General features: G+C 38.0%; 1 protein-coding gene across 1 annotated transcript in view; it reads right to left on the minus strand.

Moving 5' to 3' along the window:
• The window catches only part of LOC126187451 (roquin-1), a 279,093-nt gene that overhangs the window by 114,247 nt on the left and 146,013 nt on the right, over positions 1-18,833 (minus strand). Inside the window, exon 11 of the mRNA XM_049928539.1 lies at positions 2,370-2,498. Coding sequence (XP_049784496.1) covers positions 2,370-2,498 — 129 coding nt within the window. The remainder of the gene's footprint in view (positions 1-2,369; positions 2,499-18,833) is intronic.

Raw genomic sequence — 18,833 nt, forward strand, 5'->3', positions numbered from 1 at the left:
TTACCCTGAAACCTATGGAGCATCCATGCTTCTTCTGTGCTTGCCCTATTCCAATGGCTTTGCGTGATCAAGTGAAATCACAAATGGACAGGCGATGTTGTTAGGCGTCATACAGTCTATTACATTGAGAGTGACCTACCCTCCTTATCATCATCATCATCGTCGTCATCATCATAATCTTGAACACTTTCCAGCTCCAGCCTGGGTCTGCCTGGAACATAAGCCCCACCATGTAACCCTGTTTTCTCACCATCTTTCTGTGTTCACTCTTGTCCAGTACTCGCTTCTTTTTTGAAAACATTCCTCCTCACCTTTCAGTCATCCTCCCTTTGTCTTTGTCTTGGCCACATCCTTTGCACCTCCATTTCTTTTATCTTATTGGGATACATCTTGTTTTCCATTCTCTTTAAGTGTCCACATCATCTTAGCCTTGATGTTTCTATTCTTCTCTGAATGATTCCTCTATCACTATTTCCATTACCCTTTCATTCCTCATCCTATCTATCCTTGTTACTCCTAGCTTACTTCTGAGGAACTTCATTTCACATGCCTGAAACCTGCTTACATCTCTTTTCTTTATTACTCACATTTAAAATGTGATTGTTAAAAAACCAACTGGTCAGCTTCAGCTTTGAGGCAACTTTGAAGTTTCAGTTAGTGCTCAATCTATCACTGACACTTACCCTTTGCCCTGTCCAGACTAGTTATAAGCTAAACTTGCTGTGTGCCAGTTTTTCTCCGAAACCGATTTATCTGAAGCCTACTTACAGGCTCTTTTGGATTAGGAGTCTAAAAGGCTCCTTGTGATTGTTTCTCATAGTACGATACACATACCAATTTAACTGCAATGTGAAATTTTATCTTTGGGTAGCTTGCTGGAGGCAGGCTGTCAAATTGGGCTGGTAGTATTACAAAAGTACAAATGTAAGCGAAAAAGGAAGAAACAAGTGGCAAGGTAGAATTTCTGGTGTCTACTCAGCAGCAAGAACAAAGATGATAAGTCATGTTCGGTATGACAACAGCTTTTAAGGCAGCTAAATCATTTTGTTTGTGAAATCTGAAAAATGTTGACAACACATTACCTGAACAGTCATTTGCCGTTAATGAGGACAAGAGTGTTTGTCCAATACGTAAAGAGAGTGAAAGGAGAAGTTAGATATTTGATAGTCTTACAATTTCACCATTGTTTAGGAGTGCCAACAGAAACTAGAGGGAACTACCCCACAGGTTTGCAAGAAGCCAGAGTGCGAGAGCAAATAATGACATCAAAGTGCTGTGATGAAAACTTGGAGAAAAGCATAAAATTAATGGAACAGTCATGTTATACAGCAAACATAAAGAAACTGTCATTATCACATTATGTGTTAGAATCAACAGTTGTGCCACATGTTAACTACACTGGTATCTTCTGATGATGCACCAGTGCTGCTCAAACAAGGCTTCAGTTTTAGGGCAGAAAACGGCCTTGGATTGAAAAAAAACCACCTCTGATAACAAAGTTTAAATATATATTGTCTAGATGTTTATTTTACTTTTGCTAACTCGGATGAACTCATGATTTAATTTGAAACATATTAAATATAAAGTACGTAGTACTGTGATGCATATTAAGTGTACTGTTGACAAAAACTGATTCACCAATAAAACCATTCCAAAGTGAAGTGGACTATCATTTAACATGTATTAAAATGTTATCATTAAAGAATGCATTATATTTTTCTTGAATGCCATTAAAGATGATAAAGTGACTCTCGTTACTTTTTTAGGGGTTGGGTGGGTGGGTGGGTGGGGGGGGGGGAGGTGGGGGGGGGGGGAGGGAGGTTGGGTGGGATGGAGTGGAATGCAAGTCTTCAATTAACATAAAAGAATACCTTGTGCAGATGTTCCACATTTTTATATATATGGGCCTGGTACAACACTATTTTGCATGTTTGCCCCATAAGATTGGGATACCTATTGATACTATGTATTTACACACTTAGTTCTCAAATTGATATGGGTGGATCAATTTATAAAAACCACAGTAAATAGAGATCAGCTGGACTAAGTTCTCTCATGTGCAAGTCCAGAGCCACCTTGCTTGGTCATGAATTCAGTGTGAATTGTTAGTGTGATGACTTAGTTGCTTTACAGATTGCTTCACTTCAAATCAACTCCTATACAACCACTTCTGCCTGGTGAATGCTGCAAAACTAGCGTCATATCTGAGATTTTCCACCTGGGTCACCACACACCATACCACAGCCACCAGTTTTATATTTTAAGGTGCTAATTATGGGAATAAGTGAAAGTTTAAAAAATCGTTCAGTATATGTATTTCTTGTTTCATTTGTTAACTTTGGTGCACAACTTTTTTTTAGTACTCTTACCGCTCTGGCCTGGGAAGAAGTAGAACTGGAAATTGCTGATGCAGCAGATATTCCCACAACTTTCTCCAACTGGGAAATTATTTCCAGCTTCCTCTGATGAAGAGCTGCTAAGCTCTTGGATGTGACTTTCTATACACAAAAAAATGAGATATTATATTAATGAATTTCAAAATAGCTATCACCTATCCCCCCTCACACAGGTAAACAACAAGTTGTTGTAATACACAATGGATAAGAACAGTTGTATTCACACAAACAAATAACGGAAGCAGATCTAACAATGCCCTGTGTAATGCAATACAACATACTTGGGGCACCCTAGATGTACTATTTCCATGTTATTCTGCAGAAGAGAGGGCCACTGGTTGATTTTACACTAGGACAAATAACATCAACAGGTCATTACATGTCTCCAAAATTAGGAATAGATAAAACTGAAGGGCATAATTGATGTGTGGCATTCACAGGAGCTTTGATGATGAAGAATAAGCTTGACACAGTGGAATATATGGTAAAAGAGAAACAACAGACACGGGAACTCTTTTAGTACCTAACATTTACAGGAGTGACATTGGTGAACAGATAATAACCATCTCGATAACTATCACCAAGCTAACCCCTAAATTGCTACATAAAAGAATTCACACAATTTATCTTTCAATATTTGTCCCAATATTTTTCATATATACTATTTAACATGTAGCAGCAGAATGACAGACATATGCGCAAGTTATAAGATTCACCAGCCTTTTTACTCATAAAGGTTAGGAAATATTCAGGATAATAGCAGAATTTGAAAGGGTTAGAAAACTAAGGATTTCACATCAGACATTACTGGAAGGCGTGAAAACTGAAAAATGACTACATAAAATAAACAGAACACGACAATAATGGAAATAACTAACAACAAATGAAAAATAAGTACATGGTACCACTTACCTGCAGATTACTGATGGGTGGCGAATAGGCAGAGTTATGAAAGCACACATTTATTTGTTGGTACCATACAAGTACTGATGTGAAAAGGGAGTGAACCTCTAAAGTCAATCTGATTTTCTGGTCATTTACGTGTGCTTATGTACCACTCATCATTTATCTGCAGGTGAGTAATAGTCTGACCCCATTTTTCATTTTGCATTTGTTAAAAGGAGAACAAATAATAAATGAACAATTTATGTTTAAAGGGAGGGGACAGTAAGTTGGTCCTGTGAAGCTAAGTACCAGGTTAGGGGGGAAAAAAAGGAGGGATGAATTGCCTGCCCACAGGGTACAATGGAAACTAGGGAAAGAGGGATAAAAATAGAAAGAGACAACATAACAAAGAATATAACAGGAAGCAGAATGTAACTTCTGGGTTGCAGGGACAAAGCATATTAAATGAAGAGCAGATTTCCACATGTGAAGTAATGAAGTACTTATGCTGGAGGAAGAAATGAAATACTGACCCATATCATCCCACATTTTCTTTGCCCTTATTTTCATTGTCTTTCCAGATTCTGCACATCTTGCCACTCTACCAAGAGTTAGTAATGGGAGAATGTGCATTACATTCCACTTGAAGTGATGCTCCAACTATCCAGCCATCCATGTTGGCTTGCCAATTAATCTGCCAGTCAGAATATGTGGATGAAACAAGCTTATTGTACTAAATATTAAAGCACCATAACAGTAGGATAGTACTGGGGTGATCTGTTGCTTCCTCCCATGACCAGTAAGTCAGTATTTCACATGTAAGAAACTACTCTTCAAAATTTTTTAAGTTTCCTACCTTATTTCAACTTCTTCACCTAATTTTGACATCTCCCTTCCAGTCTCTCCTCTTTCCACCAATCCATCTTGTTCATTTCCATATATACACTTATTTTACTTATTTATTCCATTTTCGTATTCCATCTCTTCTACATTCACTGTATAGTATTTAATTTGTTTAGTTTTTATTGTATATTGTTTTCTTCCATGTCACTTGTCTTTTATTTAGTTCCGAATTAGTGCGTCTCTTCTACAGTCCAAATTTTCTGCTGTGGTCATCAGCAGCACTACTAACATTAACTTTACTGCTTTCAGTCCCAAAATTCTTACCCCCCCCCCCCCAAGGCTGCATAAGCCTTTTTTATTTTGCTACAAAAAATTAGTTTTCCTTCAGCCTCTTCTTTGTTTTCTGTCAGCTGAGAGAAGTTTGTATGGGTTATTGGTCTGCTGCCACGTGGTTATCAGATTTTTCTTTCAATATTTAACTGCATTTTAATTATAGATTATTTTTTCTTTTTATTTCTCTACATGGCAGCTAACAAACTAAATGAAGACTGTACATGCATGCTATAGGTAAAACATTCATATGTTATTGCTAGGCTGTGGTGAATAAATTGGAATGGAATGGGCTTTGGCCTCAAAAATGGATCCATCCAGAATTTTATTCTCATTTCTCTGGCAACCAATTGTAGTGACTTAATGACTGGCCCATTTTACTCCCCTAATAGATGAAAAGATAACCAATGTGACAGTTTATCACTAATGATGTCATCTAAATAATGTGAGTGTGTAATTGAAGCAACAACTATCACAAGACATTGGCAATGGGCAAGAAAGGATAAATCAGTTGAATGACTGGGGATATTTACTGATTTGATTCCCAAGAATGAAAATTGTAGGCAAGTAGATGAATAAGTAAGCTGCCACTGGCATATATTTGACAACTGATACAGGAAAAAATGCTGATAGGAGTTGCAGCAAATCATTCCCACTTTTCCATTAATCTGGATGCCTTTGGAGATTCAGGAAAAACGAAAAGAGCAAAATATGCAGGAAGGCTTCATGAGAAAACATACATCACTTACATCTCATGTTCAAGAAATACTTAATAGCAGGTAATAACAGCAGAAAGTAACAACTGAAAATGTGTGTCGGAATTCAAAATCCAGAGCAGCATACAATACACATAATTTTCAAATTTCATTGGATTATTGCGTAAACAAATGGAAGGGAGTAAGTCATGAAGTGTGACTGAAGTGTAAAGTTACATGTGTAACAAAAACAACATGAACATGGAAGGGTATGAAAGCAAAACTTTGGCAGTATGAAATAAATGAATAGCTGGTCTTGTTATGTGTCACAGATCAGTACTTCGTGGCCTCCAAGAAGGTATCACACACCTAAATCAACACAGCATGCTCTTGACATAGCACCTGATACTTTTCACCTTGAACTTTTTCATAATACGTCTCAACATGATCTCTTTGGTACATATAATTTCAACGATCTATTTGGAAATACCTGATGCTCTGTTATTCCTAAAATGTGCCAAACAATCCCATAAAATCAAGCTCTTGGTTTGCCATCTCAAAGTTGACCAATCTGTAATTTTTTCCTGACTTGCACAATTCTGCTACTGGGGTGACTGACTTCAATTACATGGTAAGTCACATGTGGTGATGCAGTGGTTGTCTGGATTACACAATCTGTTACCAATATCACATTTTATTCTCCAAACTACTAGCAAAACTTTCTAAAGACGAATTATCCAATAACCCGCCTACCATGGTCTTTAACTCCAAAACTTCAGCTTGTCACTTTTTCCTCAGAATACTTTTATGTAAGTACAGGACACCTAGATTTCATCACCTATCAAATCCAAAAGCAAACTCAGGATGTGTCTGCTGTCAAAATCAGTGTCTATCATAGCTTCATCAAATGCATGTATGGTTAATATTGTTGCTGCTTGCTTATACAACAATATCTTGTACATATACATGGTCTATCAACTGCACTACACTTCTAAATTTCACCTGTCTCCATTCATCAAAATAATTCTGTCTTGCTACCTTGATGGAATAAACAAGGTATGTAAATGACAATTGGAAATAAAGTGTTTCATGCTTTAATCTTATTTTTTCCATTAGCGAGTAATGTATTTTGCAACAATAGAGTGAAGCACCTACAAATCATTCACCTTGATTCAGACACCATTTCCTGAGAACAGTAGGCTTCGAAACTGAATTTACTGATCTTTATTGTTATCCCACAAAATTAAAACATCAACGAGAGAGAGAGAGAGAGAGAGAGAGAGAGAGAGAGAGAGAGAGAGAGAGAGAGAGAGAATAGTCTCCAAGTATCTTTATTTGCATTTGCACATAAACAGTGGAACATTCTTACCCATTAACCTAACACCTGTACATTAGCACTTTACATACCGAAGATTACAAGCCGAAAGTTTTTTCCCTTTAACCAATAAATGAATTCATTTTCTACACTCACTAAAGTAACACAGCTTACAATAATAATTTCTGGACAGTTTGTCTTATTACACTCCATGTATATTACCTGTCAACAATATAGGAGGCTTCTTCGAGTGATTCAGTACCATCTCTGGTTAAGTGAAATAAGTCAGCAACACTCTTCAGAAATTTTTGACTTTCCATCAACTATGCCATATTTCATTATGACTACATATGTCTGATGGACCCCCTACTATCTATTGATGTCTTATTCATAGCACAATACATGTACCCAAGGATACTGTAACTAAACCCATATCTACTACCAAAACAGAAAAAAAGAGGTAACCTTTGAACGGAAATAAACAATCAGACAAATTATCTACACTGGTAACATGCATGGCACTGATGAACAATGCATATTATGAAAAGGATAATTGCTACTCACCATGTAGCGGTGATGCTGTCACAGATAGGCAGAACAGCAAGTAAGCTTTGGGCCAAAAAGGCCTTCATCGGAGGTAGATGAGACGAGACGAGACAGAGAGAGAGAGAGGCTGCCAAGGCCAGCCAGAGACTGTGGTCACACAGCAATTTGCGTTTGCAATGTGTGTGTGTGTGTGTGTGTGTGTGTGTGTGTGTGTGTGTGCGCGCGCGTGTGTGTGTGTGTGTGGGGGGGGGGGGTTCTTTTCGTATTTGTCCACTATATGGTGAATAGCAACTATCCTTCTCATAATATGTCATTATTCCATCCTGAATTTTCCACTGTTACGGAATTTATTTTGATACGACTCTGGTACAAATCCTAACCTTCCCTCCTGCACTGTTGTTACTGCGATACAAATTAATAATGCTGGTTTTGTGTCTGTGGGTGGGATGGGGTAGGGGGGAATTTCATCCCTACCTTTCAATTGAGCAAGACTGGAGGCAGCCCTGTGCTAGCTTCTTCACTGTTGGTCTGTTTCTTCTGATGCAAGTAAAATGTGCACCAATTTCTCGTTTTAGATTGTGTACCTGTTTTTCTCCATATTTTAATTAAGAGATCCAACAAATGTAGCACTGACAATGAAGAGCCAAAACAATTATGACCACCAGCTTAATAGCTAGTCTGTCCAGCATTGGAATGAAGTACATCACTCATTCTGTATATCAGGGATCCGATAGTTTGCTGGTAGGTTTGTGGCATTAGGTGTCTACATATAGTTCATGTAATTAGTGTAAATAATGGGCCGCTGACTTGCGTAAGCGGTGATGACGCTTGATAGAAACCCAGATGGGTTCCACAGGATTTACATCAGCCATATTTGGTTGCCAAGACATCCACATGAGTTCACTATAATGATCCTCAAACCACTGTAGCACGGTTCTGGTTCTGAGACACAAACAATTATATTGCTGAAAGACAACATCGCCAATGGGGAAGACATCAAGCATGAAGGGATGCATGTTGTGCGCAACTTTCAGCGTGTCTTTGATTACTACCACATTCCCACGCAAACACAGAAAATGTCTACCATGGCATGATACAGTTCCCACCAGCCTGCATCCATGGCGTTCTGCACGTTTTGAGCTGCCATTCACCTCAATGACAGTGTTTGTGGACACCACCTTTGACACAGTATAGCAAAAATATCATACAACTGGAAAGCCGGTATGTTTCATTGATTGATGGTTGAATCCTGATGGTCCCATGTCCACTGCAGTCATAATTGACTATATTGGTGGGTCAAAATGTCAACACGTAGGGTTGATCTGCTGCGGAGCTCCATGTTCAATAATGTGTGAAGAACAGTGAGCTCCAAAACACTTGTGCATGCACCAGCATTATGCTCTTTTGGTAGAGATGCCACATGTCACAGTCTATCCTACTTTACCAAGAAGACAAGCCCCTGAATCCCACGTTCAGTAGAGTCGTGGATGTCGAACCATTTAACGTGTACCGTATTTACTCGAATCTAAGCCGCACTCGAATCTAAGCCGCACCTGAAAAATGAGACTCGAAATCAGAGAAAAAAAATTTCCCGAATCTAAGCCGCACCTGAAATTTGAGACTCGAAATTCAAGGGGAGAGAAAAGTTGTAGGCTGCACCTCCAAATCAAAACAAAGTTGGTCCACTGTAATATGAGACACAATTTAGGCTGAATGAATGACGATACAGCTACAGTAGTTTGGTTCGAGTCGTAAGCTTAGCAGTTAAGCTTTACCACGTAGCTATTGCTATGCGTCAGGCGCTCCGTCCGTATTTATACGGGTGCCCTTCCTTTTTCACGTGCTTCGTCTGGTTTGAATCGATTGCTTATTTTGCTTTGATCTGATAAGTGCCGTTTTCTTTGTTATAGGTGTTTGCATCAATCTTAAGCTGAAAACGCATTACTGCACTGTGTCATGCATTGTTTGTCGCATTCTGATAGTGCGTGTTTACGGCCTGTCGCGGCTCGCGGCATGGCTTGCTTTTGTGCACGCTACCGCCGCGTACACAAAAAGAAAAAAAAAAAAAAAAAAAAAAAAAAAAAAAAAAAAAAAAAAAAAAAAAAAAAAAAAAAAAAAAAGAGAGGAATCGTCTCATTAGCGAAACAATGGCAAGAGACTGCTATTTGTTGTTACTTACACTGCTGCTTTCTTTGATAATGATGTATGATAGAACATGTTCTGAACGAGAGTTAGGCGGAAATTTTTCTCCGTTTGAAAAGCTTTGCGGCCGCTTCTTTATTACATCAAATTCTGCACAGAAATTAGAGTCATCTTAGATTTAAAAATCTAGTCACTTGCCGTGCTTCATTTCTGACTGTATCACTATTAGGCATAAGAATAATACGAATATAAACATGACACGATACGTACATTCTTCCGCGTTTGCTGTTGTCTCACTCTACTCTAGTTTCGTAGTTTATTTGGCAGACAGGATTTAAATGAGATAGCAGCAAACACGAAAGAATACATGGCAAAATGTTTATATTCGTATTATTCTTATGGTGAAGAGAATACTGTATGTGATTCAAATTTCATCAGGTTCCTATTAGCAACCATCTCTTCTCACAGATAGGAAAAAATTCAGAACGTAGAGTTGGCCATATTGACAAACATCCCAAACAGTCTTGCCAGTCAGATTTTCGTAGTACACTGAAATTGTGCTACATTCGAAGATGAACAATACGGAATTTGTATTTACTTCTTTGGATAATGTATGAAAATGCAGTGGTTGAAACTCGCGGCGGAGAAAAAATGCTCGTCTTCAACTTTTTTTTTAAATTTATTTACTGACGCAGAGGTTTTGGCGCCAGTATTTATCTTTGTGCTTACAAAGCATATGCGTAGCGCTACATATATTCGACGGCAGAAGTTAGTTGTGGCGGCATGTACCAACATTTTTCATAACTTCCGCTTGCTTTGCACTCGATTCTAAGCCACAGGCGGTTTTTTGGATTACAAAAACCGGAAAAAAAGTGCGGCTTAGATTCGAGTAAATACGGTATTGGTAATTTCACTGTCCTACCTCTTTCCGTAGATGCTCACAACAGTAACACGTGAACATTTGACCAGCTTCACCATTTTCAAGATACTCGTTCACAGGCTCTGCGTAATAATAATCTGCCCTTTACCAAAGTCACTTATCTCAATGGATTTCCCCATTTGCAGCCCATATCTTCACTATGGTGATCCCCCATCAGTGTTTGCTCCACTTACATACTTTTGCTAACGTGTCACATGCCCTCAATGCCACCAGGTGGCATCCAAAAATCATGGTGGGCAGTTCTCATAATAATGTTTCGGCTCATCTATGTATAAGAATGCAAGCCATGTAAGTAAAATCCATAGTTATGTTATGTTGAGCAGTTTTGTATTTCAGTTCGTGGTCATTATATATACAGAAGGTGCACTATTGTTCCTAATCACCTTCCTGATAATGTTCAATTTTTTCACAGGGGCAAAATTTGTCAGAGCTGCTCTGGACCAGTTCTTCATCTGAGGAAAGTTCAGAAAGCAAGATGCCATTTCTGTTACTCGAGACTGCTACCTGAGTAAGAATGGGCACTACACAAAAATAACAAGCATTTAATGAGCTGAAAAGACCATTAAGCTATTACATGATTTCTTATACGGTACACGTTAGAGCTTGCCTCTAGTAAATTTTCCCTGTTTACTTCATTGATATACTGATGGTCAGCATTGCTATGTTTACTAGCATGCACATTATGAAGTTTCATGAGTACTTTCACACAGACATCAGGACAAACATAGCAAGGACTTCTGGGTCTTCTGATGTGTGGACCTCTCGGTGCTTCCTACAATTCCGAAGATTTGCAGGATGCAGATGTGTATGGTGGAATTCCAATTTCATGTAATGCCGTATAGAAGGTTCACAAATTTCACTATATTATAAGTATTTGAAACTTTGCAGTCTTGGAGAAAGTATGAGAGCAAAGTAACTAGATCAGTTTTATAAACAACTTCCTCCTGATAATATGCACTGAATAAATAAATTTAAAAAATAACAATAAGTTTTTTCCTTTGTTGAGCTCCAATTTTAATATGTTATGAATGCATATTTCAAACAAACTAAGCTGTCATGATCGAATGCTTTGATCTTTGTATAGCAAACACCATTATAGCCCACTGGTAAAACTGTATACTTCTTGCAATATTTATTTATTTATTTATTTATTTTTTTTTTTTTTTTGAAAAAGGATTAATGTTACATGGGAAATTATTCAAGAATAATACAATTCTGCCTGACCAACAGCAGCTGTTATTTAAGAGCCTATTTTGCTTCACATAACACATAACAGGAGTAAGGGCACTGGTATTAAATCCTGGCTGGACCATGGAATATTTCAGTCTGCTTTTAACTCAGCCTTCACCTCTCAATAATGTGAAGATTTACCACAAATGACATGTATTCAGATTCCATGTTGCAGGTCTACTTTCCCTAAAAGGAGTACTGGGGCATTTTAGGTCCCATTCAAATGAAAGATTTGCACTAGGCTGTTAATCCACATGGAATAATAATAATAATAATAATAATAATAATAATTATTATTATTATTACTATTACACATTCCTGTTAAATAATGTAATACTCACCCTAAATGATTGAAAGGGTGGCAATGATGCAAAAATAAAAGACACAAGCTAATGTACCACAAAACTGTGTGTGTGTGTGTGTGTGTGTGTGTGTGTGTGTGTGTGTGTGTGAGTGTGTGTGTGATTTGTAAATAAAATGCACACTAAAGTGATTTGAATATGCTATGAAGACAGATCTGAATATAACAATTTCTTTCATTCATGCCATTTTTAAACAAACCCATGAACCATGCCAGGGTGGAGTGGCTTGAGTGTCTCAATGATACAGATGACCATATGTAGGTGCAATGACAATGGAGGTATCTGTGGAGAGACCACACAATCATACGACTCCTGAAGAGTGGTAGCAGCCTTTTCAGTAACTGTAGGGCGAGCAGAGCAACAGTCTAGATGACTGACTGAGCTGGCCTTGTAACATAGCCACCCTGGCCTTGCTGTGACGGTACCACAATGGGCTAAAGGCAAGAGGAAGAAACTACAGCCATTTTTTTAACTTATGGCTTGCAGCTATAATGTGTGGTTTAAAGATGATGGCATCTTCTTGATTAAAATATTCCAGAAATAAAATAGCCCCCAATTCGGATCTATGGGCAGCAACTATTCAGGAGGGTGTCATCATCAAAAACAAAACTGGTATTCTACGAGCTGGAGCATGGAATGTTAAATCTGTTATTCAGGTCAGGAGATTAGAGAATTTGAAAAGGCAAAAGGACAGGCAGAAGTCAGATATAGTGGGAATTAGTGTACTGTGGTGGCAGTAAGAACAGAGCTTCTTGTTAGGTGAATACAGAGTTATAAATAAAAAATCAAATAGGGGTAACACAGAAGTAGCCCAGTAATCAATAAGAAAATAGGAACGTGGGTAAGCTACAGTGGACAACATACAAAATGCACTGTCGTAAGCCACAATGGTCATGAAGCCAACAACCACTACAGTCGTCCAGATTTATATGCCAATCAGCTTTGATAAAGAGGTTGAAAGACTGTGTGAGATAAAAGAAAGTTGCATGCTTGGATGAGGCCTGGGGACACTGGAAGGCTTCAGATTGATTATATAATGGTAAGACAGAGATTTCAGAACCAGATTTGCAACTGGAAGACATTTCCAGAGATAGAGGTGGACTCCCACCACAATTTACTGGATATGAACTGTAGATTAAAACTGAAGAAATGGCAAAAAGGAAGGAAATTAAGGAGATGAGAGCTGGATACATGCAAAGAATCAGAGACAGTTGAGAGTTTCAATGGGAGTATTAGGCAACTGCTGACTGAAGCAGGTGAAAGGAATACAGGAGGAGGCGAACGGGTAAAGACAAGGCCTAGTATAAATCTTTGGATAACACAGAAGACATTAAAATTAATTAATGAAATGAGGAAATTTAAAAATGCCACAAATGAAGCAAGTAAACAAGAGTACACATATCTAACAAATAAGATTGTCAGAAACAGCATAATGACTAAGCAGAAATGGTTAGCGGACAAATGCAAGGACAAACACAATTAAACAGGCCTTTGGAGAAAAGAGAAAAGACTGTATAGGTAACAAAAGTTCAGATGGCAAGCCAGTACTAAGCAAAGAAGATAAGCCGGAATGGAATATATAGAGGAGCTCTACAAGGGAGATGAGCTTGAAACCAATATTATAGAAAGGGATGAGGAAGTACATGGAGATGAGGTGGGAGATATAACACTCTGAGATGAATTTGACAGAGCACTGAAAGACCCAAGTCTAAACAAGTAACCTGGAGTACACGAAATAAATTCAGAATTTTCAAGAGTCCTGCGAGAGGCAGCCATGAAAAAACTATTCTACTCAGTGTAACATTTATGAGAAGGAAAGATGCTATTCACCAATATAGTGGAGATGCTGAGTCGCAGGTAGGCACAACAAAAATACTCTCACAATCAAAGCTTTCGGCCATTAAAGCCTTCGTCAACACTACACACACACACACACACACACACACACACACACACACACACACACACACACACGCGCGCGCGACTGCAGCCTCAGGCAACTGAAACCATAAATCACAGGGTGGTTTTCAGTTCCTGAGGCTGCAGTCGTGTGTGTGTGTGTGTGTGTGTGTGTGCACACGTGCGCTCACATGCACGCATGTCTAGTGTTGATGAAAGCCTTAATGGCCAAAAGCTTTAATTGTGAAAGTCTTTTTGTTGTGCCCATCTGCAACTCAGCATCTACGCTATATGGTGAGTAGCAACTTCCCTCCCCATACTTGTTACATTCCATCCTGGATGTTCCATTGTTTTGTTCTACCCAGTGCGGAAGACATGAGACAGGCAAAACACCCTCAGACTTCATGAAGAATGTAATAATTCCAATTTCAAAGAAGTCAGGTGATAATTGGTATTAATATTACCAAACTATCTGTTTCAAACTTTGGAGACCAGCCACTAAGAAAAATTTGGGCATAGGAAACCAACCATTTATGCCATTATTTAAAGTGTTACTGGCATATATGTATTTGATGTATCTTCAAGAGCAATACATACTAAAAAAGGGCCAAGTTTCAAGATTTATTTTTCATATTTGCTTCAGTTCTTTGATAGATAACAAATTTTAAAATAATCATGACAAAGTATAATTATCCTCCCTAGAAGAACGTGCAAGCTGTGTTACTGAGCAATTTTTTCCTACTGAGCTTCCAAAATTTCTTGCTCACTCAACAAACATGATGTATTTGTAGCAGAATTACACCAACCTGTGAAACCTAACGAGTACATGTATGAAATTACATCAACACGATCATATTTGCTCAGCCATTCACAACATCAGCTGGTACATTCGATAATTTTTCAATCAAAATAATTCTAGAAATTGACAACACATGGCAGCACCATTCAAGGGCATAGCAGATGGCAGCACCAGTCAAAGGGCTTGTTGTAAGACGTCTGTACATTGTTCTCATATGAAATGTGTCCAGTTTTTGAGCAATAGGTGACTTGTAAAATTCAGAATAGGTATTAAAATCCATGGAGAAGAAATAAAAACTTTGAGGTTCACCGATGACATTGTAGTTCTGTCAGAGACAGCAAAGGACTTGGAAGAGCAGTTGAACGGAATGGAAGGTGTCTTGAAAGGAGGATACAAGATGAACATCAACAAAAGTAAAACGAGGATAATGGAATTTAGTCAAATTAAGTTGGGTGACGCCGAGGGAATTAGATTAGGAAATGAGACACTTAAAGTAGTAAAGGAGTTTTGCTATTTGGGGAGCAAAATAACTGATGATGGTCGAAGTAGAGAGGATATAAAATGTAGAGTGGCAATGGCAAGGAAAGCGTTTCTGAAGAAGAGAAATTTGTTAACATCGAGTATAGATTTAAGTGTCAGGAAGTTGTTTCTGAAAGTATGTGTATGGAGTGTAGCCATGTATGGAAGTGAAACATGGACGATGAATAGTTTGGACAAGAAGAGAATAGAAACTTTCGAAATGTGGTGCTACAGAAGAATGCTGAAGATTAGATGGGTAGATCACATAACTAATGAGTAGGTATTGAATAGAATTGGGGAGAAGAGGAGTTTGTGGCACAACTTGACTAGAAGAAGGGATCGGTTGGTAGGACATGTTCTGAGGCATCAAGGGATCACCAATTTAGTATTGGATGGCAGTGTGGAGGCGAAAAATCGTAGAGGGAGACCAAGAGATGAATACACTAAACAGATTCAGAAGGATATAGGTTACAGTAGGTACTGGGAGATGAAGCAACTTGTACAGGATAGAGTAGCATGGAGAGCTGCATCAAACCAGTCTCAGGACTGAAGACCACCACCGCCACCACCACAACAAATACAATGATCTTTTTGACACAAAGTTGCAGCTCGAGCTAAGCTTGGGCTCGGTCTCCAAAGTGTTGCAAAATACAGGCATGAATTATTTACAGGACAATGGAAAAACTGGCAGAAGCCAAACTCGGGGAAGATTAGTTTTAGTTTTGGAGAAATGTAAGAACATGCAAGCCAATACTGATCCTCTGATTTATCTTAGAAGATGTGTTAAGGAAAGACAAACCTATACTTGTAGCATTTGTAGACTTAGATAAAGCCTTTGACAATGCTGACTGGAAAATTGAAATACTTTATGTAGCAGGGATAAAACAGATGAGAGTGAACATTTGTAAGAGTCTTAGGACACGTTAGGAAGCCGTAATTAAGAAGGGAGTGAGATAGGGTTGTAACCTATCCCTTATGTTACTCAATCTGCACACTGAACAAGCATACAGGAAACTGAGGAGAAATTTGGAGACAGAGAAGAAATAAAAACTATGAGGTTTGCCAATGACACTGATATTCTGTCAGAAATGGCACAGGACTTGCAGAGCAGTTGAATGGAATCAATTGTCTTGAAAAGAGATTGTAAGATGAACATCTACAAAAGTTAGAATGAGAGCGATGGAAAGTAACTGAATAAAATCAGGCGAAGATGAGGGAATTAGATCAGGAAATGAGACACTAAAAGTAGTGGAGAAGTTTTGTTATTTGGGCAGCAAAATAAATGATGATGATCCAATTTGTTAACATCAAATATAAACTTAAAATGTTAGAAAGTCTTTTGGAAAATTGTTTGTATGGAATGTAGCCACATATGAATGTGAAACATGGACGATAATACAGTTTAAATAAGAGGAGAATATAAGCTTTTGAACTGTGGTAGTACAGAACAATGCTGAAACTTAGATGGGTAGATCATGTAAACTAATGAGGAGGCACTGAATAGAGTGGGGGAGAAAAGACATTTGTAACAAAAAACTGAAGAGAAGAAGGGATATATTTTGAGACATCAAGTGATCACCAGTTTAGTATTAAACAGTTTCAGAAGGATGAAGGCTGAAGTAGTTTTTCGGAGATGAAGAAGCTTTCACAGAATACAGTAGCACCATAGAGAACTGCGTCAAACCCGTCTTCGGACTGACGACAACAACAACAACAACAACAACAATACAGAAACCAGATGGCAGTTACAAGAGTTAAGGGATGTGAAATGAAAGCAATGGTTGAGAAGGGAGTGAGACAGCCTATCACCGATGTTATTCAATTTGTACATTGAGCAAGCAGTAAAGGAAAACAAAGAAAACTTTTGAGCAGAAATTAACATTCAGGAAGAAGATATAAAAACATTACAGGTTTGCAGTGACATTGTAACTCTGTCAGAGACAGCAAAGAACTTAGTAGAGCAGTCGAACACAATGGGCAGTGTCATGGAAGGAGGATATCAGATAAAATATTTACAAAAACACACACACACACACACACACACACACACACACACACACACACACACACACCAAGGATAATGGAATGTGGTCTAATTAAATCAGGTGAAGCTGAGTAAATTAGATCAGGAAAAGAGACATTAAAAGTAGAGTAGTGTTGTTATTTAGGCAACAAAATAACTGATTATGCCTGAAGTAAAGAGGATATAAAATGTAAACTTTTTACAGCAAAAAAAAAAAAAAAAAAAAAAAAAAAAAAAAAAAAAAAAAAAAAAAAAAAAAAAAAAAGCATTTCTGAAAAAGAAGAATTTGTTAACATTGAATAAAAATGTAAGTGATCTTGTCTTTTCTGAAAGGGCAAATACAGGAGTCAGGTTCAAATTAATATAAGTAGATTGCAGTGGTTATTTGGACATGAGGATGCTTGCACAGGATATTACCATTGAGAACTGCATCTAATCAGTCTTTAGGGAATGATACAACAACAAACCCTATTTTCATACAATGAGAACACATTTTAAATATTTGTGTTGTATATTAATTAAAAATTAAATGACCAAAAATTGAGCTATATCAAGATAATTGTTTCATCATTTTCATAATAAAGAGTTTACTTTATCCAAATACTGAAAGGAGTAAAGGTAACAACTTGCCACATAGTCAAAACATTCAGTGTTCAAATGGATACCCATTGAAGCAGTACATTCACACATGCCTGAGTGCTGCTACATTTTCTCTGGAATGTTTCAGAACTTATAAACTGCAGACAACATGTGGACTAATTGAGCAACCTATTGTGCTGCCACACTGGTTTGAGCCTGGTGGATTATTGTTTGTGATGTTGCAGAAACAATATGCAATGCATCTAGTTGATTCACCAACTGAAAACCTCAATCACATGTAACCCAACCCATGATTTTTCCACTGACATCCTGAAAGCTACAGATCAAGGCAGTATTTCTTCACATTCGAAAAGCATTTTACCCAATGAATGCAAGTAATATCATGTGGGGTATCAAATTAAATTTGTGACTGGATTAAGGATTTCTTGGTAAAGAGGATGCAGCACGTTATCTTCGCTGGACAATCGTCAATAGACATAGAAATAACTTCAGGCATACATTTAGCAAATTGGATGGGACCCTTGCTGTTCAAGTATTTATTGACCTGGCAAACAATAGTAATAGTAATCTCAGACTCTTTACAGATCAAGCATTTATCTATAATGAACTACTACCAGAAGAAAATGCAGATATATTCAGTCACATCTTGATAAGATTTCTAAGTGTTGCAAAGATTGCCAACTTGCTTTAGATGTGCAGAAAACATAAAACTGTGTACTTTACATTGTAGCCTGTGAAACCAATTATAGTTCAGCAACAACTGGAATGAGATTGCTTGCAAAACACTGACACAACCAATTCTATAGTATTGTTCAAGTGCATGGGACCCATACAAAACGGAACTAACATGTGATATTGAATGTACACAAAGGACAGCACGAATGGTTACAGGTTTGTTTGACTAAAGAGAGAGCAGACACAAATATTGAAAACCCAAATCTGCAGAGGCTTGTTAAGAAGTGCCACCTAGCGAAATTATCATGACGAGAAAATTCAAGAAATTAGAGCTAATGCAGATGCTTACCAACAATCGTTTTTCCCATGTGACATTTGCGAATGGAACTGGGCATGGGGAGACCAGTTAGTGGTCGCAGAAGTACTCCCTGCCACACAGTGTCAGGTGGCTTGTGGAGTATGGATATAGATGTCGCCCGAATGTTTACTTACAAAGTTTTGATAACTAGTCCCAAGTGGGAAATTAAGAATATACCACAGCCCCATGTGTATTACTCCAGTAGTAACTGTGTAGACAAATTAGACTAATTACAGAGTCCACAGAGGCATTTACGCAGCCATTCCCCCCATACTC

The sequence above is a fragment of the Schistocerca cancellata genome, chromosome 5, assembly GCF_023864275.1.
Source record: "Schistocerca cancellata isolate TAMUIC-IGC-003103 chromosome 5, iqSchCanc2.1, whole genome shotgun sequence".
NCBI lineage: Eukaryota > Metazoa > Arthropoda > Insecta > Orthoptera > Acrididae > Schistocerca > Schistocerca cancellata.